Here is a 22,952-nt window from a genome sequence, read left to right as displayed (position 1 = left end):
GCCAAGACGAACCGCACATCGGCAATCAGCAGCTGATAACTCCAACTGCGGCAGAGCGCACCCGAAAATTTAGCTGTCTTCTAAAGCATCAACGCGACAGTGTCGTTTCTAATGTAAGTAGGTTTAAGCCAAGATTTTGACGGGTCATTTTTCTTTGAGTTATAACTACAACATTTAAAACTGCCCCTCGTTCATAGTTTATAGTGTGAAAAATTAGAAAAAACATTTAATTCTACAATAAGAATTAAGTTAAAAAATTAAGATTAAACGATTTTAAATTATAAAACTGATTTACAATCAGAATATATTCCTCTGAATGAGTATAAATGTTCGGAGACACGGATCTTTGGGATATTTAATTTTTCGGAGTTTTATTTCCGAAAGAACAATCGATTCAAACGTTGTAGCTGTAGTAATTGACAATGTACTTGTGGGTACAGGATATTAAAATACTTTTCTTTAAGCATTTAGGAACCCTTTTAATATGCCTATATGTACCACAATTATGTATTACCGACTGCAATAAAGTGCTGCATTTTTTATGCTTTTGTATTTTCATATCGGCGACAAAGAATAATATGTCTCTCTTGAAAGCTCAAACATACGCATATAATATAAAAATGTATTTATTTGCCTAATAGTTACCATTGAGTATTTAAAATGGAGAGAAGAAATGTCGGTCATGAGCTTTTGTATTGTTTAGCTTAGCGAGCAATCAGAGTCCTTATCAGAGACTTTAATACTCAATGCAACCTCAGGAAAGGCTCTCTCTGATTTTATAAAGCTTTCGAAAGCTTTACCAAGCAACTCCCGCGCAATAATTTCAAGCTGTTTGGTAAATCGCATGCGCAGTACTAAACCGACTCCCAAGTGCGGCTGTCACATTTCCTCTCTCTGGCTGTTTTATAGTTTCAAACACGTCATGTGTGTGTATTCAGTTGAATACAGACGACTTTTATGCACTCCCGTTGTGGCTGTCGCACTCCCTGTCTGTGTACAACTAGTCGAAGTTCAGTGGGAATCGCACTCACGCACTAACCTGACATACACACACTCATCGAAGAGAGCGAATATGAGAGAGTATATGTATGTAGATTCCATTAAGGAGCAGAGTTTACCAAGATGTAGTATACTTTTCAGCGTTTTCCAATTCACATCAATTCAGCGTAGCATTGTTCATAAGTGAAGACTTTTTAAGTAGTAATCTTAATATAAAAATTGTATCGAAAGTGATTATAGATAGAAAAACGGCAGCAATATAATAAAATATTAACGACAACATTCATTCACTGAGACAAGACCAAATAAAAAAATTTACAATACAATACTGTATTAATGAAAGCCAAATCAACACGGCCGATTCAATTTAACCCGAATACGTATACACAATGTTATACATACTAATGTATTTACGTATATAAAACGTTTAATTGTGTCACATGATAGAATCCGCGAGCAAACGAAGAGAACATACATATATGTACATATATATCTACTTTCTGCACACATGTACACAAATTAGTAAAATATTTCAAATTTATGCTTCTCCAATATTATGATACCCAATTGCTTCTGCCAATAGGTTGTTGTTTTTGCCTTATGAGCACAAATGTAATTGTATGCTCATTCACGTATATGTATATGCGGTTTAAAGATATTTAAATTTTGACACTTTTATGCGGACATACCAGACATGAAAGGATCATGTCGTCCGAAGTAGGTTAATAGATGTTTTTTTCTTCACTTCGGTTTTTTTTTATGATTACACAAAAACACACAACGAGCTTTTCGAATGTAAACATTAACCAAAAGGACTTGTAGTAAATACAAACGGTCCTTTCCATTTCGAAATTAAAATGGATTGGTGTTTATAATGTCGTTTCGATCAAATCTTGTTGTTTTCATAAGTTTTGCCTTTGAGTTATCGGAATGAGAAGTAATTAGCGAAATAAGCGAAAATAAATATGTTCTTGTCAGCAAAATAATTCTTATTCCATTATTCATTAGAATATTGCATCTATTATATCTATCGCAATGAAACCGAAATGTTTGTAATAATAAGCTGTAAAAAATCGACTCGAGCGATCGGCCTTAATACCATAAACTAATCATGGCGCCGGCATTTAAACAATAAATTGTATGTCACCAAACACAATCAATGGAACACAGCTGTGCAGCAGCTGACAATTGGTATCGAGTAGGGGTGAAAACATTTCGAAATCATTTTGGACTCACTCGGAATTAAAAACAGCTAGACGAAAATGAGTCGAAATGTGCTGAAATTTTCTTTTCAAACCGAATCAGTTTTTGGTCTCGCGCTTAGGGTCTTCTGAAAAGGAGTAACACTTTTTTCATTCTATGTACAAGGTATTATTGAAAAGGTATCTTGTTGATTACGATTGATTGGTGGATTGGATTGATTGATGACACTTGGCGCAGATTATTTAAAGGGTATATCGTCAATTTAAAGTATTTACCTCGACATTTTTGGTATGTATATATGCATTATGATTCTGGTGAAGTGTGTTTCTTGAAAGTACAAAATATTTAGCAAGCAGCTGGCGTTTAAAAAGAGCCATTCCGATCGACGTGATGTCTATGGATCCGTCACCATCAACATCTCCTAGGCCAGCATCCAATTTTGAGCCGGCCTTTGGAGAATCCATGTGTACGGAATTATTGCCAGCAGCGACCTTTGTGGAAAAACACACGGAGGAACAGGGAATCCAATCAAATTTTGCGATTCCTTCGGCTACTTCGTCATTGCATCTAAGTGGAGCTGAATCCAAAATTGATTTACAGTCGGTGACGCAGTCGCAGTCTTACAGCGTTGCCGCAAATGCCCTTTACAGTCAATTTAAGATCAAACAGCAACTTAAGCATCAACTGGAGTCACAGCAGGCACAGGCACAGGCAAAGGCACTGGCGACAGCATCTTTGCAACACACGGAACTGCAGAGCCGACATCAGCAGCATCCCCTCCAGCAGTTTAAGCATCTACAGCAGCCACAGTCACAGTCACAGACACTGGCGAAAACTTCCTTGCAACACACGGAGCTTCAGAGTCGACATCACCAGCAGCATCCTCTCCAGCATTCGCAAAAGAATTTGCAGCAGCAACAGGCCAAGTGCTTTACGCCACGGGCACTTAATAAATCTCAATTGAGTTTAGCCAGCGATAGCATGTCGATGTCCATGTCCAGATCCAACCTGAATAACGGCAGCATGGCGTCCATTAGAAGCGAACAGCAACTGTGCCAGCTGTACAATTCGCAGCAGCACTCGGACTATATTATATCCGATTATATGGATAAGATAGCGACGCGCATTAGTTTGCTTGAGACAGAGCTGAAGTTTGCTTGGCGAGCGCTTGACTTACTCTCCAATGAGTACGGTAAGATTTGGACAAGGCTAGAAAAATTGGAGAACATATCCGTGGAGCAGCAGTCAGTGATGGGCAATCTAATGGGTCTCATCGCTGCGGCAAAGCAACAACAAGAACAGCAACAAGTTGACTTAGATGCCAATTCTCCGTTCGCTTCGTTTTTGGTAGAAAATCAACTTTTACCCATGGAACTGGAATTGGATGCCAATATTGATATCTTGGAGCCAAAGTCCCAAAAGCAAGATTTTCGCCATATACTAGAGGAATTGAAACACTGTCAGGAAGCGGAAAATCAAATGAGCAGCTTGGAGTTAATTATGGATGGCCATGAGCAAGGACATACCATTCCTGGCGACTTGTATTTGGATGAAGCAACTTATGTCTTGGACACGGATAATAATAGCGATGACCTGTTTTTGCAGTACAACAACGGATCGTCAGGGATTAACTTAAAGGAAAGTGGCGCGGAACTGGCTAGGGATGATAAGCAACTCGATATAGAACAACATGAGTGCTCGTGGCTGAAGAATGTAGTTGGCGATGCAGATGGTTTTAGCGCACATCAGAAACGAACCCGAGGGAAGCTTTATTCCGAATCGGATTTACTAATGTACGAGCAGCAACAGATTATGGCGAACAATGCCCGTGCTGAATTATTGCAGGAGTTTTTGAATGGACAGCGGGTGCTCGAACAAGTGGCTTCCGCTTCCGCTGGTACTTCAGTTCACGGTAGTCTACGTAATGTTCGGTCAATACGAGGACAAGAAATGGGACAGAAAGCATCTGATACAAATGCCTTGACTTCTTCCAAGGAACTCGACGAACTAACCGAAGATGTGCAGTTTTTTCGGTTAGCCGCCGTTAAAACCGGTCAAGGAGGGAACGAAATTGATCCTATTGAAGATACCGGAGGGACAAATTTAAATTTGCAGCCGGAAGCGACAGATGATGGTGAAATGAACGAAAATTTCTACAAAAATCTTAACGAAGCGTATCGAGAAAATAATTTGACATCAGAAATATCCAATATGGAGCGCCTGCTACAGCAGGCGAAAATTACTCACGAGCATATGACGGGCTTGCCCTTAAATACTGGCCAATCGACATCTTCTCTGATGATGATCCTTAAGGGAAAAGAGGAGGAGATGAAAAATTTAGATTTTAACCAAACTACAGAATGTACTACATCTGCTGATAAATCAATTGAAGGAATACAGAGACATGCAGCCAAGGCACGTGATTCCGCAGCTTTGGAGAGCACATATAAGGGTAAAGAGTCACGAAAACATCGAAAAAAGAAACATCATAAGAACGAAATGGATATGATCAACAATTTGAAAAGCATACTTGCCCAGGCATCTAGTACTACAGATAACCCAACTATTGATTATGCCAAGTCTTGTCATCCGCTGTCAAATAAGCAGGGAGGTAATTTTTCCACCGATCCGAGTACCAATCGCTTAACACAAGCGCAATCCGATAGAGACAATCGACGGTCAACAAACTCCTCATCTTCGGAAGATGCCGGCAGTCTTAATGACCGAAATATTGCTATTCTAGATTGCATGACTGACGTTATAATAAGAGAAATAAATAAAATAGGCGACTTACAATCATTATCTGCATCTCAAATCCTTAAGCTCCGGCAGACAATTAGATCTGAGCAGACATTTTTTGAGAAACTCAATCAGGTTGACAAGAATCTAACACTTTTGTTATTAAATCCTGTCACTATGGCTGAAGAGCTGCGACGTCTGCGCGTCCTGGAAGTGGATGAAAAGTTTGATCTTGTCATGAAGAAATTTGATAAGAATATCGATACTCTAAAGAAGTTAGTCGGCAATTCGTTTGAAGAATACAAAATAACAAATACCAAATATATAAATACCACAAGTACAAGTACAAGCACAAGTACAACTTCAAGTACAAGTACAAATATCCCACAGCATTTAATTCACCGAAACAATAGCCAAGTTAACTTGAGAGAATCTTCTAAGACAAATGAATATAGTGCCCACCTGCTACGCAATAACTCAGATCTAGATGAGCAATTGAAACTGTTGGAGACTCAAGAGATTGAAATAAATCGCAAAAAAAATATTGAAAAAATAACAAAGAGACGTAAACTGGATTCTCATGATAATTTTATAGGCGTAGAGAGCGAATATAGTCACGTTCATCAACCCACCAGTCGGAGTGTCAGTCCCCAAATATTGGTAAGTCCAGGACAAAGGCAAAGTCTAAGCATTGTTGAGAAAGCCTCGAGCTCAACAAATATTTACAATCAGGATGAGTACATTAGATCCTTAAAGAAAAGTCTTGAACGCCACAATAGTATGCTGTTTCTGTTACACCTTCAAAATCCAGAGAAACACAAAGCATCCGCTGACTTGGATGACATTCTACTGGGGCCTACTGGAACAAGTCCTCCACCACCAGCTCCCAATGACAACGGATTCGAGGATATATTAGACATATCTGTTAATCCGTTTAGTGCAGAAACGCATGTAGAACAGATTTTACAACAACAACCACAACAACAACAACCACAGCCTCTCAAATCGCCGTCACGGCAGGCCAAGTCAGACTCTGGGCTATCTTCAATGAGTGGCTGGTCACCAAATTCACCCGGATCCGTGCCTCTAAATATTCATAATGGAAGCTCAACTTTTAACAAATACAATGATATTACCATGGAAATGATTCAGATGATGCTGGACTTGCAAGCGGGTCCAGACGTAAACTCCAAAAGCGCTCTAATCGCCGATAAAGTAATCAATATTGATGCTGAGTCAAACATCAATATATTCCAGGAGCAACAGCAAAATCAACAGTCTGAAATGGGCAGTGACTATATATTTTCGGAAGAAAATCTTAATTATATACATGAGCTATCGAAAAATATTCCGATTTGTTCAGCATATGAAAATAAATCTATGTTTAATGTGCTGCCATCCGAGGCAAACCCAAATGACAATGAAACCATTTGCACAATTGATGAAATGCTAGAATGGGATCAACAACAGCTCGAAGCATCGTCTCAGGTACAGCAAAGCGCTGATCGATTTTTGGACAGTATAAATATGAATTCAAAAACAACGATTAGTACAAATCGCATACCGGATATTTTGAAGAATGAAATACCACAAAGCCTATCTGTGAAACTGGATGAATCGACAAGAGATTTGTCGGCGAGTGGTAATGCGCAATCAGGTCAGCTACGTATGTCCAAGCTATCTGGTTATCTGGAAACTGATATTGATCAAACTCGTAAGCCTCACTTAACAGATCGACTCGTTTATTATCCTACATTCAACGGCATCGCCGACTATAACAGCAGCAATAATTTAGACTATATGGGCTTTGAACAGTACGAACGTTTCCGCCAACCAAATTTAGAAGGGCCGTGCAATAGGCCATCGGCTCATCAACAATTTGTGAATTCTTATCCAACTAAGAAGAAATTTCAGTCTACAAATCAATCATCGGCCAATGCCTATAGCAACGGTAACCAGCAAATCCGGGATATGCCAGCTATGCAGCCAGTCGAATCGAAACACACACCCAAGGTGTGGAACAAGCTTACCAACCTACTACCGGGTAATTTGAAATTGAAGCGATCGATAAGGTACAACCGATCCCACTCCTTACCCAGTGGGGATGTGCAGGCAAAGGGCTCACAGATGCAAGTGCGTGGCCAGGCAGGCTCGTATCCGTTTGTTACAGCCTCTGCTCACATACGGTCCCACGGCAGCGTTCATAGTAGTTTTGAGCTATCGAAACGTATTCAAAAGTTGCCGATGCGAATAATACAACGAGCTACGTCTACCCCTTCAGAGCGGAGTTCGCCAGATTGTTCGAATCCAGTTCGAACTCATAAGCAAAAGAAACGCTCGTTTTCGACAAAAATGAATAGTTTAATGCAGAAGGCAAAATCGTATAAGCGGCACAGCTTTGGCCTGCGCCACGGATCTAGCATCTCAGATACCGAAATAGATATCCCAAACTTTACATCCTCCGACAATGATGACTCGGCGACCAGCGAGTTTGAAACCAATCAGCAGTTGGCAGTCCAAGACTTGTCGGTCCACTCTGATAACGATGATAACTTCGACCCTACTAAAGTAACCGAAAATCGGGACGATAATTATTATGAAGACACGCCCGATAGTAGTTTGCAAGTAAATCTGGCGAATAATTTATTCGCCGTTGTCGGTGACCTAAAGAGAATACAGGCGACAACAGACGCTTCGCCATCAATGCCGATGCCGATGCCCATGCCTGTGCCCATGCCCATGCCCATGCCCGTGCCCGTCTCAACGGTGGACGATCTTCAGTTGGATCAGACATTCGAGTCAATGCAACAATTCAACAACTCTGACCAAGTTCCAGAAATATTTGTTGAAACCAATGAAATTTCTAACACTCAAACGCCCCATGAGACTAGCATGCCACACGCATTTCAAGGCATTTCAAATTTTGTACAAAAATCCAACGTAGTTTATGAGGATGACAAGGAGTGCAGTGTGAAGTCTGCAGAAATAATCCCAACTACAACGAGCACCACGATGACCCAATTAAATGGGCTGCCGCAGCTTGGGCGGGGAACAGTTTTGGCCACACAACAATCTTTAGACATTCCAAACAGTCTCTGCTATGGTTTGAGGGATGACGATGACAATCGCAGTCAACATTCCGGGCGCACACTCTCGTCGTCACGACGTCAGAGCACTGAGGACAGCATTGACACGGACGACGAGTACTTTTGCTACGAATTGCGCCAACTTGAGGAACTTGAACAACAGCGCACTGAGGCCCAAGCAGCGGCAGCGGCAGCAGCAGCAACAGCGGCAGACCCGGATTGCTTTGAGCAGCATCCTGACAACGATGTGCTATTTACGCAGATTGGTCAGTTAGCCATGAGTGGTGCTGAGGGCGACAGCATTTATTATCCGGATTCGGAAAAGTATTTACTTGCTCAGACCGACTATGTACCGGATGATAGCGTTAAGCACAAGATGTCTCAGGTGCTGAACGAGCTCAGGTGCGTAGTTAAGCTGGAACCCGATATGGGCTATCGCGCAACTAATGCGAATGATGTCATTAACGTGCCTGGCATCGCTGACGTCACTAATGCTACTGAGGGCAGGGAATTTGAATTACTGGGCAAGCAAAAACATTCGCTTGGTGGTGAAAAGTTGGTTAAAGTCTTGGATATGCATAGCGCTTGGCAGGATGTTAATAACGAATATCAGCTACCAAGCTCCGATCTGGAGATGAACGGATCTGCCAAAGATGCTCACAAGGAGCTACTAGTGCTCCAAGACTCACAAAACATCGACCAAGCATCGACATTACATCAGCCGTCAACTCTCCCAGCTGTAGATGCATCGGTGTCGGAAAAACAACTCAAACGCTTCAAAAAGAAAAGGCGCGAAAGGGGAAAGGGGGCAAATCCTCGTGCAGCCGAACATGACATCGTTCCTATCGACTCGCAACTGGCATTAAGTTCCTCATACTCGTCTGAGGATGAATACGAGTACAAACAAAAACTGAGGTCCTCTGGCGGAAACGGATTAAAAGCCTTGCTCGATCGGCGGGCTCATGATGCTGCATTGCAGGACGAGCAACCCATCGAATCGGACATCGTGCACGAGTCTTCCAGTGTCACATCAGGGCCTGATACGCCAGCTGCACTAAGTGATGATGTGGACTTGGTTGACGACGAAATAGTAGACGATCTGTCCTTGAGTAAAAATGCATTTACAGGTCATAAAGAAAATGCTGTGCATGGAGCCGATTTAAGGGATCCACGCAACAGCTTAACGGGCGAAGTATCTGGGCCGCATGGGCCAGTATATTTACCGACTGACAACTTTCGGACGCCCAATTCACCGGATGTGTTACCGACAGTTAACAACACTCCGCCTCCACCCCTTAAATTGACTAGCCAGGATTCGAGTGTTGAGGGGTCCCAGGCAGGTACTGTAAATAGCGCAGGGGTTAACTTAAGCAGCAGTAAGTGGAAGTTGCTGAAAACGTTGAAAGAGCGTAAAATCGAGGAAAAAAACAATCTGGACAAAATGAAGGAAGAAGAGTTGTCAAAAGATAAGGAGAAGGTAAATTGATGAATTTTCGTTCTTTTAGTTGACTTGTTACGATTGCTTTGAACCAATGTTTAAGCATATAATCTTTTTCTATTTTGTACAAAAAGATACTAAAAATAGAACGAAATCTGCTATATAAATCGTATTTAAGTTAAAACAAAAAGATAAAAACCATAGTTCTTAAGGTTCGATTCAGCATGATTATGCACATCTACGAACACAGGTTTCAGAATGTATCTTCTTGGTTTTGCCAATTTTTTAAGAATTTTTTTAATTTATATATCAAGAAAACACTACTTTTGAAATCCTAACCCCCCCTATCAGGGTATAATAAGTGGGTTTTAGTATATACAAACATGGTATATACAACATGGATTAAAATATTACTTTCCGTAAAAATGTCACAACCCATAGCCCTGTATGTTTTTTTTTTATTTTTGTTGATTTCGGGATAATTGAGCTGTTTTTAGGCAATACAAAATGTAAGTTCCGAGCTGTGAACGGAATTACTACTGTGATATAAGCATAGAAATAAACCATAATATATATTATCAATAGCTACAAGTAATAGAACATACCTTTATAGTTGAAGTTGAAACATTATTTTATTACAGAATGGTACCGGAACAGGTGATGTTAGCTTGCGTACCAATGGTCACCCGGGTGATAATCCGTTCTACAGTAATATTGACAGTATGCCCGACATTCGTCCAAGGCGTAAATCTATTCCCCTTGTCTCTGAACTGGTAAGTTTTATTGTTCACTTTATATGTTTGTATCTATTGTATGTATCTATTTCCTTTCTAACTTAATTTCCACTCTCCAATAATCGTCCTATTTTTTTGTCCATCAAATACACACACACGTACACACATACACATACAAATACACATACACATACAAACATGCACATACACATACACATACACATACACATACACATACACATACACATACACATACACATACACATACACATACACATACACATACACATACACATACACATACACATACACATACACATACACTTACACTTACACTTACACTTACACTTACACTTACACTTACACTTACACTTACACTTACACTTACACTTACACTTACACTTACACTTACACTTACACTTACACTTACACTTACACTTACACTTACACTTACACTTACACTTACACTTACACTTACACTTACACATACACATACATTTTTTACAATGTTAAACGTTTGTTTTCTTTTGTACGACGAAAATGATTTAATGGATTACAGGTGCTCAAGGTATAGAACGATTATCGAATTGTTACATTTTTCAATTAAGATTTTTTAAATACACCTCACATGTTTCTATGCAAAATGTTCAAACCTTTTTTCAATTTTAATTAGTATTCGCAAAGTTTTGCGTTTGTTTTTCAAATAGTAACTAGTTTACACATAATTATTCAGTAGGCAGCGTTAATAAAGTACAACCTATGCGTTCTTTTTAGAGATACGAGTTGTTTTAATTACGAATGATATCCGTAGTATTTATAATGTATTTTTACAGTTGTCCTAAATCTTAAGGGAAGTGAATTAGGTTCGGAAGTTTTAATATAGAATATAGTACAACGTTTAGTCAAGGTGGTTTAAAAAATAGTGTGAGGCTATGGTAGACTTTCCCCCATAGACCGTGGTCAAAGATACCAAGTACGGAATTCTTTACATTTTTTGTTGACCATTTTAGAATTTGTTATAAAAAGGTTATTAAATTTGAAGTATTAAAAAGAATGTGAGACCATGTTTATGATAATTTAGGCAGATGTTCCTTCCTGCTCCCAATGATGTTCAGTGATCTTAGTCTTATCGCTAAGCGTATCAAGACATTCTATCGATAGAGTATTATACCGGATTTTAATGTTGCATTATAGATTAAAAGGATAGAAAGTCAATACATTCCGGTTCTGATCATTGTAATTGTTGGTAACAATTTTTATTAGGTTACTACTACACCTAAGAACACCGTTTAATTGTGAAATAAACTTATTTTGTTATTAAATTTTACTGAACCATAGAAAACAATTTCCTAGATATGTGCATGCGAAATTCATTTTAATAATTTCCTGTCTTAAATAGTATAAATTTTTTTATTTATCTTTCACTATACGCTTTATGGTATTTCAAGTTCATTTATCTGCTATCATTAGTATATACTGTGCAGATTTAAGTTTTTATGCTTCGTTGTTACATAAGCTTCAGTTCATAGACATTTAGAAATACACGAATATTTATATATGTCGAGGACAGTATATGTATAAATATCTTTCTGAGGTAGAAAAATACGAAATGACAATGACATGATGAGAAATTAATCGAGAATATATATTAGGGCTCTGACATGTTTCTCATGCCTATGAAATGCTTAACATAAGTGTACTTTTTTTTATGAATTATATGGGCACTTCAAATGATTGATCCATAACTATTTACTTATATATTTGAATATAGTTCACATGCACTTTTACATTGCAGTTTAAGCACTTTGAACTTAGCATTACTTTTATAATGGAATTAATTTGTATAAGTCTAGTTAGTTTTGCTTTAAATTACAATAACCAATAAGCTTTCCACGAAGCTTACCTAGTTTTGATTGCTATTCACTACCAATTAACTCATGTTTCCCGAATTACTGTAAAAAAATAAAATTTTCTATTTGTAATATTTCTATTTCCAATTTTGTCGATATGTGTGAATATTTAGACAATGGCAGCCACGAAACGTAATGCCGGACTGACGTCGGCAGTTCCCCGAGCAACGCTTAATGATGAAGAACTGGTGAGAGAGTTCAAATAAACATAACATATATCCACTGAATATGAAGAGTTCCCATCTATCCTGCTATAATCGCAATGTATAATTTTTTTTTTTTGACTATTATACTCGATGTTTTTAGAAAATGCATGTCTACAAGAAGGCGCTGCAGGCACTTATCTACCCAATATCATCAACCACCCCACATAACTTTGTACTGTGGACGGCCACCTCCCCAACTTATTGCTATGAGTGCGAGGGCTTACTTTGGGGCATTGCTCGCCAGGGAGTGCGATGCACCGAGTGCGGCGTAAAGTGTCACGAAAAGTGCAAGGATCTACTTAATGCTGACTGTCTACAGCGTAAGTTATTAATCATTATATTATAATTTTTCAGTTTTCGGTGGTTTTCTGTTCGTGTTGCTGATATTTCGTTTACGTTGCACAGGTGCCGCTGAGAAGAGCTCCAAGCATGGTGCCGAAGATAAGGCTAATTCCATCATAACCGCCATGAAAGACCGCATGAAGCAACGGGAACGGGAAAAGCCAGAAATATTTGAATTGATCAGGTAATGTCTTGAGCTTAGCCCATTTGGCTGGTGCGGATATTCATACTGATCTATGTATGTTTATATATAAAAAGACGAGATTTTAAGGCTCTCTTTCATATAATATCTAGGGATCTGTTATCCGATATTGTGTGTATGGACAAGCACAAATACCTTTTTTCTTACCAATAATTATAGAATATTTGCCAATATTTATGTATTTTGCAAAAGCAATATGCTGGATGCTGCGTTATATATTATAATCAAAGCCGAAAACTTTAACTTTCTATACTGTACTATGCCCATACTACTATGTATATCTAGAGCCGTATTCAGCATTGAAGAGAAAAGCCATACTGGTCATATGAAGGCTGTGAAGCAAAGCGTCCTGGATGGAACCAGTAAATGGTCGGCAAAGATAGCAATCACAGGTTTGCAACTTAACAAAAATGTGCCTAACTGAATATGTCGTGCTTGAACATAATTTAACATTTTGAATTATACCTTACTAATCGTGAATATGAATGTATGTATTTGCAATTTCGATCGCATAATGTATGTAACGTAAATTATATATCCATATATATATATACATATATGTATATATACATATATATATATATATATATATATATATATATAAATTAATTAATGGTATGTATGCATGTATGAATGTTTGTAAACTTCTTTGTACACATACATACAAATTGCAACACATAATATACAAACATACAAGTGCATAAGATATATTAAATTAATAATACACTCTGCAAGAGTATAAATATGTTACACAAGTAATGTTAATAATATAAGAAGATTTCTATTGAGGTATTCACAATAGCTCGCAAAGCTACATAAACATTCTTTGTGATTGGAACAAGGTTATATTATGTGTTTATTGACATATAGCGCTATTTTTGAAGCCCAAGTCTACTTTGTATAGCTATGCAGGGATATATCTTTCATGTATTTATTCCGTGCAGATTATTCAAACATATATGTACATTTGTATTTTTGTAAAGTATTCATATTAATTACATATTGTGGTATTAAATGGTGCTTCCGTCAGTCTTATCATTTGTTAATCAAAAATATCTATATGTGTTACATTACTTTATTGATAGTGTAAGTACTTATAAAAGCATATGTATTCTGTACATAAATATATAGAATAAGAACACTTTGAAGACATCATTTAAAGGACAACTCAGGACAATGGACTTGCCCAAAGGCAGGCTTTACATGGAATTCTTCACACTATATAGACATAAAAAGTTTCTGAGTTAAGAGAGTAGTTTCCTGAGAATTCAGAGAACTCTCAGTCTACTATAGTAGTCGCATTCTTAAATGAAAACAAATGTACCATTCATGTTGTGGTGCTTTAGTTAGTAACTGCAATGAAACTTATTTTGTTCCCATTTTTATAATGCCTATCACTTGGTTTTTATCCGTTCATACTTATAGACCATATCTAAGTAGACTATGGATGATTATTAGCGCACCAGCCTAGCCCAAATTAAGTCGAAAATATTACATCTTTAGTGCTAAATTATTGAATGGTTGCAATATATATAGTTCTTATCACACATATATGCATATCAATTCAATTCAAGGATGACATTCGGTGTGGATCCAGATACACACATAGATTCGTTAGAACAGGCTGAGCACGCAACTGTTGAGGGAACATCTAAATGGTCATGCAAACTAACAATTACAGGTACACAGGCAATACCAATTGGAATTTGCGATTATTTATAATTTATATACAGTTTTCCGTACTCTGTACCCAAAATAACGGACAATGAAAATCAGGGTATTAATCAGGGTGTGGGAATGGACTTAACAGATTAATTGGACTCCAAGGTCGATCCATTTTTTGTCTGATCACCTAGCTAATAGAACTCTTACAAATATATGTACATGCTTTGCCGATTAATATTTGTCTTAAATTTTAAATAACTTGCACTTTTGAATATTTTAGAAACTAATATTTTGGATACCATTTATATTTGCAAAAATAGTATATTGATCTAGTAGTTAACGTAAAAGCTTGTCAAGGCAAATGTGATATTATAGAATTGGGTACAGAGTAATTTCGTGTCGAGTGCTGTCGACTAGATTCTGTTTTCTTGTTTATATATAATTTTTAGTACTTTTTGAGCGGTTTCATATTCCAATACGGATCCACTTTAATAATATCTTTAATATCCTCCACCATTGCAAAGTTAACAAGGTTAAATTAAAATGGTTTAATTGCTACATTACATATTACCTACCCTATTTATTCAGATTATAAACCTATAAATAGGAAAGCTTTCGTCTTGCAGCATGAGTCCCCAACATCGTTGATAACCATGTCATACAATATAGAATTCAATTGAATAAAAGTTAAAGAAACTAAGTTAAGTTGCACCAATAACGGTGACAAAAGAAGTCATTCGGAGAAACTGAATTAATAGGATTTTAAAACATAGGTTGATAAGTTATGAATTTGAACTAAAATCTGATAAAGAATTACTCAGTATTTTTTGAAAGAAGCGATTCAAAAATAAATTAAAATTCGTTGGAAACTCCACTTTATAAACCAGTTGTAAACCTTTTATATATTTTCTAAAAATGAATACTCTGCACTATTTACTTATATATATATCCTCATTTGCAGCAAAGTTCAATTTAAGGGGCGTAGAACACTTACTAATATATCTAAAATAGGTTTTTTTTATCTTATAAATATCTTTACTGTATATAATTCATATACACATTTTAATGCAAATAATTTTTACAAATTATAAAAAGAATATTTTTTTTATTTGCTTTTTGATATTGATACAAACATATCACCATTATCAGTCAAAATAACAATATTTTGCAAACCGGACTTCAATACTGAAACAGAGAAATACTTCATTGAAATTCAAATGGTTTTTATGCATCCCTTTCAGATGTTTCTTTCATAGTTACGCATAAAACTTAACAAAATGTATTCTTACAAATTGCTGATATATTTAAATTTAAGTTGGTCAGTCCGGTATTTTTAAAACAGGGCATAATATTTTTTGGAAATTGAGTTGTTAAACTAACTAATTAAGTTAATTACTCTTATTTCAATTTAACCGGTTGCAGAAGCGCAGAGGGCTAAGCGCCTGCCTTTTGAGCGTGAAGTTTAGGCAGGGAGGAGCATTAAAATGCAATGTCTTTAATTTGTGGCACAATCCAATGTAACATTATAGTCATGCAACTCTGACTATAGCGCTCCCACTTGTTAAATTCTATCCTACCTATCTAAATTGTGTGAATAAATAATTTCTAAATAACGTACAACTTTTGCTAAAACAGGTCTAACGTTTGCGTTAATTCAGTATATGCATGCCAGTCATTCAAATATATTTTATGTGTGTCGGTCTATGGATCCATAAAATGACTCCCCTTTAGTTTACACATTCTGTGAAGCAGTAGAGCCTAAAGCTTACTTAAGTTGCACAAATAACCAATAAATTAAGCAGTGTCATTCAGCATCCTGTCATCCTGAATTACATTATACTATTATGTTTTACCTTTGATTCCAACTAAGGATATCCTCATTGCTTCTCTACTACTAAATTGCTTTTGTCTCAGTCTCTTACTCTATCCCTGTACATCCTCTATTTCTGACTTTAACATTGAAGAAAGACTTTCAAACGAACTTAATATGTAATATACTTCTCTGTTTATTTTAAATAAAGCAGCCATGGTTTTTTATTTATATATATTATGAAAATTTGTGGTATATACACACATTTGAATGTCATTTATTTATATCGAAGACTTCAAAACCAAAATTAAATACATTTTGTAGTCGAGCACACTCGATTAGAGCGCTCATAATTATTTTGTATAGAGATTTTATATATTTAGCAGCAGGGTTGTGTCAAATACCGTTTGGGTTTTACGAAAGGTTTAAATATATATTGTAATTTAATCTTTGGTCTTTGCAATGGAGCTGTCCTGAACAATGATGTACATAGTCTCTATCTGTTTGCTTTTGCAACCATCAGCCAGAGCACCCTATAACACATATAACGTGCACAAAACCAACCCAAGCCTGCTCGATCCTGCCTTTACCTTTCTAGCAAACAAAAAATACAATAAGCAATATGTACTCTGTACTCTATCACACTCGATATTCTTCAATTGATCTATCAACTTGTGATCAGTAACCAGCTCAATCGTATACATATGTATGTATGAATATTCATATTGCACGTTTAGAATGTTATTCGAATCTTTTGATATAAGTTGATTTGAGGTTTTTTTTTGCAGACTGCTCTTTGGAGCTCAGAGAAAAAATTTTTAAGTTCTATTTAAATACTACATTTTATTATCAGATTTCTTCTGTGCACAGCATACGTACGTATGTACGTGCATAGGTGTCAAACGCACGTTTACACCTTCTCTGATAATTTTTGTTTTTCGTTGTTTATTGCTTTAATTTGTTAGTTGTCCACTTTGTTGTTAATGCGTAAATGTGTTTGTACATAAAAATAAAAAGAGTTTTCACACGATATTTGTGCCGTTGCATTTTTTTAGCTTACCACGTAATAAAAGTGATCTTGGGCAGTGTCAGTAAATGCGACTGCCTGAACATTTTTATTGCTAGATGTTTAAAGAAGGTCATTTAATAAAAAACAAACTTCCGTTTTTTTCTTCTTCTTTCTTCCTTGATTAACAAAACTGAACAACAACAAATCAAATCAAACCAAATCTAATCAATTCAAATAAAAATAATAATAAAATTTACAATTGGAAACGTATATTGAAATATACAAAAAACAAATATCAAAACGGTTATATTCGTTTCAAACCCCAATAAAAACCCACAAATACACCAAACTCGAAATACTTGAACATAATCCACAAACCCAAAATAACACTAATACCCACAACAACAATACACTTACGTTACTTTCCTCTTCACGATCGTCGGTGATAACAATACCCGATCGGAATAATTATTACAATCATCTGAACTTTTTTGGGGTTCTGGTTGAAACGAATGAATATGCCAAAAAAAATATATAATCAACCGATCCGATGAACTGTGCAGTGATTTGTGCTCAAGGCCTGATAGCGAAGGATAAAAGCGGTACGAGTGATCCATATGTGACGGTGCAAGTTAGCAAGGTGAAAAAACGAACGCGCACAATGCCCCAGGAGCTAAACCCTGTGTGGAACGAGAAGTTTCACTTGTGAGTATTTTCAATGTTTCTTCTTCCGCTTTCTTTGTGTTCTATCTGTATATATGTATTTGAATGTATGTAATTCGTATACGTACTTATACGTTCACTTTAGCCCACAATCTCGACTATTGTTTGTACACCCACACGAATAGTACTTATAACACGCACTCTTTCTCTGTTCTCTACTAACTATATATATATATATATTTATACATATTAAATAAATTATTATATATAGTATATAAATATATATATATATATATATTTATATAATAATTTATATAATTATCGCTCTGGTCTTGACCCATCGATTTCTTGCTATTTCTTTTTCTGTGTATGTGTGTTCAAATACATACATACATGTGTGTGTGTGTGGACGCGTACTTCTCTTTCAGCTTTTTGCCTCACTTGAGAGCCATCAAATTTTAGTTACACTCTTGCCCTTTTATTACATGCATGCATACATTAATAGGATCCATAAATTCGTATGTAACTGCTCTGTGCTTGAGAGCTGAGCATCTGACAGCGGCTGTGGTTCTTCTGTTTTATTGTTTGATATATATATCAAATACGGAAAGAAAACACTTAATTATGATTCTCATAAAATGGAGAAATGGTGTACTCAAATCTATTGGAAAAAACATGTAACTGTGTGTCTTCAGCTTTTATAATCTCCTAGATGTGATTAACCTAGATAGAATGGATATCTTCGGCACACCGAAGATAAAGAATCTTTGTAAAGAGAATTCTAAAGCTGCAATTGCTGAGTTTGGTGAAGATACCTTGACAAACAGTCATTTGTTACAAGAAATTAATTTACGACCGCTCCTATGACATCTGTATGATAGGTTGGTATTATGTATAGAAGGCCTGGGATTCGATATATATTAATTTCTATTAAATGAGAAGGGTATCTAAAGAAACGTGTAGCGTATATTGTAGCTTTGTGTATCCCTGAAGATTTTTGATTGCATTGAATATTTGGCACTGGTACAGGGTAGTAAAAAGCATGTGTGCGCCAAAGACTCTGTGGAGTCGATCAGGCTTTTCTACTTCTAATAGGCTCAGTTTTTGAAAAGTTTTAAGTTTATTGGTGAGATTTTATATATATGTTTGTATGAGTAAATATTTCACCCTCAATTCCTCATGTTTTGTGGTTTATATATTAATAACTAACTAACAACATTAATGAGTGGTACATAAGAATGTACGTATAGTGGTTATCAAAATACTTTTGTATCTGTGAGCGTTTTTATAAACGTATAATATGCAAATATGTAACATGTCGCTGTTCGATATGCTTAATTATTTTGTGAGTTATGCAGATTTTTACCAAATAAACTTGTAAGTATTCTCTCAAGTGATAAAAATACATGAAATTTTAAATTTCGATGATCTCGTTAGAATCATCTTTACATCTGTCAAAATAATAATACACTATGCAGGGGTATAAAAATAATGAACGGAGGAATAATGAAACGGATAATGAACGGAGGAATTTGCTTTAGTGCTTTCAATGAAAAAATTGCGAAACCCCAAAATGCAAATAATAGTGAAAAATTAGATGCAATAAGCAATGTCTCCAAAATATTGTTTTTTTTTTTAACACCCGATTATTTCCTTGTATTCCATACAACACATTGCACAGAATTTCGTAATTGACTTCATAACTATATTGCTCTGGGAATTCGTTTCGAGTTTTTGTCCATGCATGTTAATGTCTTTACACAGCTATATGAAGCTAATCTTAGATGCACACATGCCTTTGATGTTAACGAATTTTTTAGCATTCTTATCATATATATGATATATATATATATATATATATATATACATACATATATTTATGTATATACATATATATACACATATGCGTATACGTATAAAAATAATTCATGGGATGTGCAGCGAATGCCACAACTCTTCAGATCGTATCAAAGTTCGTGTGTGGGATGAGGACAACGATCTTAAGTCAAAACTGCGACAAAAGCTGACGCGCGAATCAGATGATTTCCTAGGGCAGACCATAATTGAAGTTCGAACGCTGTCCGGAGAAATGGACGTGTGGTACAATTTGGAGAAGCGTACCGACAAGTCGGCTGTGTCGGGGGCTATTCGACTACACATTTCCGTTGAGATAAAGGGCGAGGAGAAGGTTGCACCCTACCATGTACAGTACACTTGCCTGCATGAGAACCTCTTTCATTACTTATGTGAAGAGAATAGCGGCATGGTAAGCGATTGCCTTTTGCGAGATCGGGTAGCGTCTAATAAAAAATATTGGCTTAAATATATGTATATAAACGTTTAGGTCAAGCTACCTATACAAAAAGGAGATGACGCCTGGAAGCTGTACTTTGATGAAATTCCTGAAGAAATTGTTGATGAATTCTCTATGCGTTATGGCATCGAGAATATTTATCAAGCAATGACACATTTTCATTGCCTCTCCGCAAAGTATCTGTGCCCAGGAGTGCCGGCCGTGATGAGCACCTTATTGGCGAATATTAACGCATATTATGCACACACAACTGCATCTTCAGCTGTTTCAGCCAGTGATCGATTTGCAGCGAGTAACTTTGGAGTACGTATTCTTGTAATTTTATGATATAATTTTTGTTTTCTAACCGCTTACAATTTTATCATACATTACAATTTCTATTTGCAGAAGGAGAAATTTGTGAAATTGCTAGATCAGCTGCACAACTCGCTAAGAATCGATCTCTCAATGTATAGAAATAACTTTCCCGCTTCAAGTCAAGAAAAACTTATGGATCTCAAGTCGACAGTTGACCTCCTGACCAGTATTACATTTTTCCGCATGAAGGTGTGTAGATAATCTATTATATTCAGTTTGAAATTCTTATTTAGTATACCAGATGAACAGTCAATGTCAATGAAGAATTTATTATTCAACAGGTTCAAGAGCTGTCCAGTCCACCAAGAGCAAGTACAGTTGTCAAGGATTGCGTAAAAGCTTGTCTTAGATCCACCTATCAATTCCTTTTTGAAAACTGTTACGAGCTCTACAACAGGGAGTTTCAGGTAAGATCTAGCTATTTAATTTTGCCATTGGCTTAAAAATCTTTGTTTTCTCAGGTGGATCCAAACGAGACGAAACGTGATACCGATGACCATGGCCCAAAACTAGACAGTGTAGACTTCTGGCATAAACTTATCGCATTAATTGTTTCTGTTATTGATGAAGACAAAAACAGTTATGGAACAGTGCTCAATCAATTCCCCCAGGAACTGAATATTGGACAGGTATGTTGCTCAAATCGATGCCTCGGCCTTTAAAGATTTTAGCATGAATTATTAGTCTAAGTAAACCTCAATTTGCAATTAATAATATTTGTTCGTTCCAACAATAGCTATCAGCTGCTACTATGTGGGGTCTTTTTGCCGTAGACATGAAGTATGCGCTTGAAGAGCATGAGCAGCATAGACTTTGCAAGTCATCTGCATATATGAACTTGCATTTTCGTGTTAAATGGCTATACAGTAATTATGTTAAGGAGGTGCCGCCATATAAAGGAGCTGTTCCTGAGTATCCAGCCTGGTTTGAGCCTTTCGTAATGCAATGGCTGAATGAGAACGATGATGTGTCGTTAGAATATCTTCATGGTGCGTTTAACCGTGACAAAAAGGATGGGGTAAGTTCACCTTAACTATATTATTCGGCAAAGTGCATTCGGCATGCCGAATATAGAATTAGCAGAATTATATTTTAGGGCTTGCAATTATGTGGGAAATATAATGAAACTCTTAATTTCTTAGGTCTTATCCGGCTTTCCCCGTGGCAGCTTTTTGCTTCAAGTTTAAATATCACTTCTTCACCCATTTCCAGCCCGTGGAAATTATGCTTTCTATTCCAAGATATTTAACATAGAAAAAACACTCAAAAATGAGATTGAGAATGAAGCCTATCAAATTAAGATCTAAAAGTTGGTAAATGTAGGTTCTTGGGCCCGTATTTTCCATTTAAGAGGCTTGAAAACATATATATATTTTATAGGATCGGTGGAACTTCCATCTGTCTGTTATTTGAATTTTTGTTATGATTTTTTTATCCATTCGATGCTTTCAATGGTGACAAATATGTAGTTGTATAGTTTGGGCCCAAGAAAAAAACATTTCAGCCCATTATTTTAGGTTCTTCTAAGAATGTTTAAAAATGCCGGGCGGACTTATCTACATGTATGAATTATTAATGTACATATGTTTTCTTTCTTATTTTTCCAAGTTTTGGTTTAATCTTCGTGAGTTTACGATATTAACGATCCAAAATGTACTTTTATGAGTCTCCTATTCCATTTTCATTCTATCCAATCAGTTCCAAAAAAGCAGCGAACATGCTTTGTTCTCGAATTCTGTAGTCGACGTTTTCACACAACTGACGCAATGTTTCGATGTTGTTAGCAAGCTCGAGTGTCCAGATCCAGAAATTTGGAAACGTTACATGAGGCGTTTTGCTAAAACAATCGTAAAAGTGCTAATTGCCTATGCTGATATTGTGAAAATGGAGTTTCCAGAGCATATGAGGGACGAACGAATTGTAAGTACATTACTATCGACTAGATGGTCTTGCTGGACGGTAAACTCTTCAGATAAGCATTTTGTTGGCCTTTGTAACGAATCTGTTGTCATTACATGTATACGCATATTGTTTTATATTTAATTATATATGTATGTCTTTAATTTACCTCACACTTTATCATAGGCCTGTATTTTAATGAACAACATACAGCAGCTGAGAGTTCAATTGGAGAAAATGTTTGAGTCTATGGGAGGTGATAAGCTGGAGGAGGACGCAGCCAACATCCTTAAAGAACTTCAGCAGAACCTTAACTCGGCTCTGGACGATTTAGCTTCACAGTTTGCTATAAGGTTGACTGCCTACCATTTTATTT

General features: G+C 36.5%; 1 protein-coding gene and 1 long non-coding RNA gene across 15 annotated transcripts in view; one reads left to right on the top strand and one right to left on the bottom strand.

Moving 5' to 3' along the window:
* The window catches only part of unc-13, a 28,057-nt gene that overhangs the window by 3,108 nt on the left and 1,997 nt on the right, over nt 1-22,952 (top strand). The window contains exons 1-15 of one of the 14 annotated variants that reach the window (XM_064681559.1): nt 2,552-9,504; nt 10,107-10,238; nt 12,223-12,297; nt 12,416-12,635; nt 12,721-12,841; nt 14,434-14,540; nt 17,907-18,048; nt 19,948-20,272; nt 20,351-20,623; nt 20,708-20,866; nt 20,959-21,084; nt 21,139-21,306; nt 21,414-21,695; nt 22,376-22,597; nt 22,763-22,929. In XM_064681559.1, coding sequence (XP_064537629.1) covers nt 2,593-9,504; nt 10,107-10,238; nt 12,223-12,297; nt 12,416-12,635; nt 12,721-12,841; nt 14,434-14,540; nt 17,907-18,048; nt 19,948-20,272; nt 20,351-20,623; nt 20,708-20,866; nt 20,959-21,084; nt 21,139-21,306; nt 21,414-21,695; nt 22,376-22,597; nt 22,763-22,929 — 9,431 coding nt within the window. In that variant the 5' untranslated portion in view covers nt 2,552-2,592. Of the gene's footprint in view, nt 1-2,370; nt 2,491-2,551; nt 9,505-10,106; nt 10,239-12,222; nt 12,298-12,415; nt 12,636-12,720; nt 12,842-12,915; nt 13,252-14,395; nt 14,541-17,906; nt 18,049-19,947; nt 20,273-20,350; nt 20,624-20,707; nt 20,867-20,958; nt 21,085-21,138; nt 21,307-21,413; nt 21,696-22,375; nt 22,598-22,762; nt 22,930-22,952 lie in introns of those variants that run through there. The other 13 variants (XM_064681560.1, XM_064681558.1, XM_064681572.1 and 10 more) reach the window with 13 other exon arrangements.
* LOC135427870 (uncharacterized) lies at nt 22,447-22,885 on the bottom strand. Its single transcript, XR_010436152.1, has 2 exons — nt 22,746-22,885; nt 22,447-22,679 (listed from the first exon to the last, which is right to left on the bottom strand). It is a non-coding gene; the product is annotated as an uncharacterized LOC135427870 (long non-coding RNA).

Source organism: Drosophila montana, unplaced genomic scaffold (genome assembly GCF_035044405.1).
Source record: "Drosophila montana isolate Dmon_TW-CO22-7 unplaced genomic scaffold, ASM3504440v1 contig_2397_1, whole genome shotgun sequence".
NCBI classification, from domain to species: domain Eukaryota; kingdom Metazoa; phylum Arthropoda; class Insecta; order Diptera; family Drosophilidae; genus Drosophila; species Drosophila montana.
The sequence above is the reverse complement of the archived record's forward strand: the minus strand, read 5'-3'. Positions and strand labels throughout refer to the sequence as shown.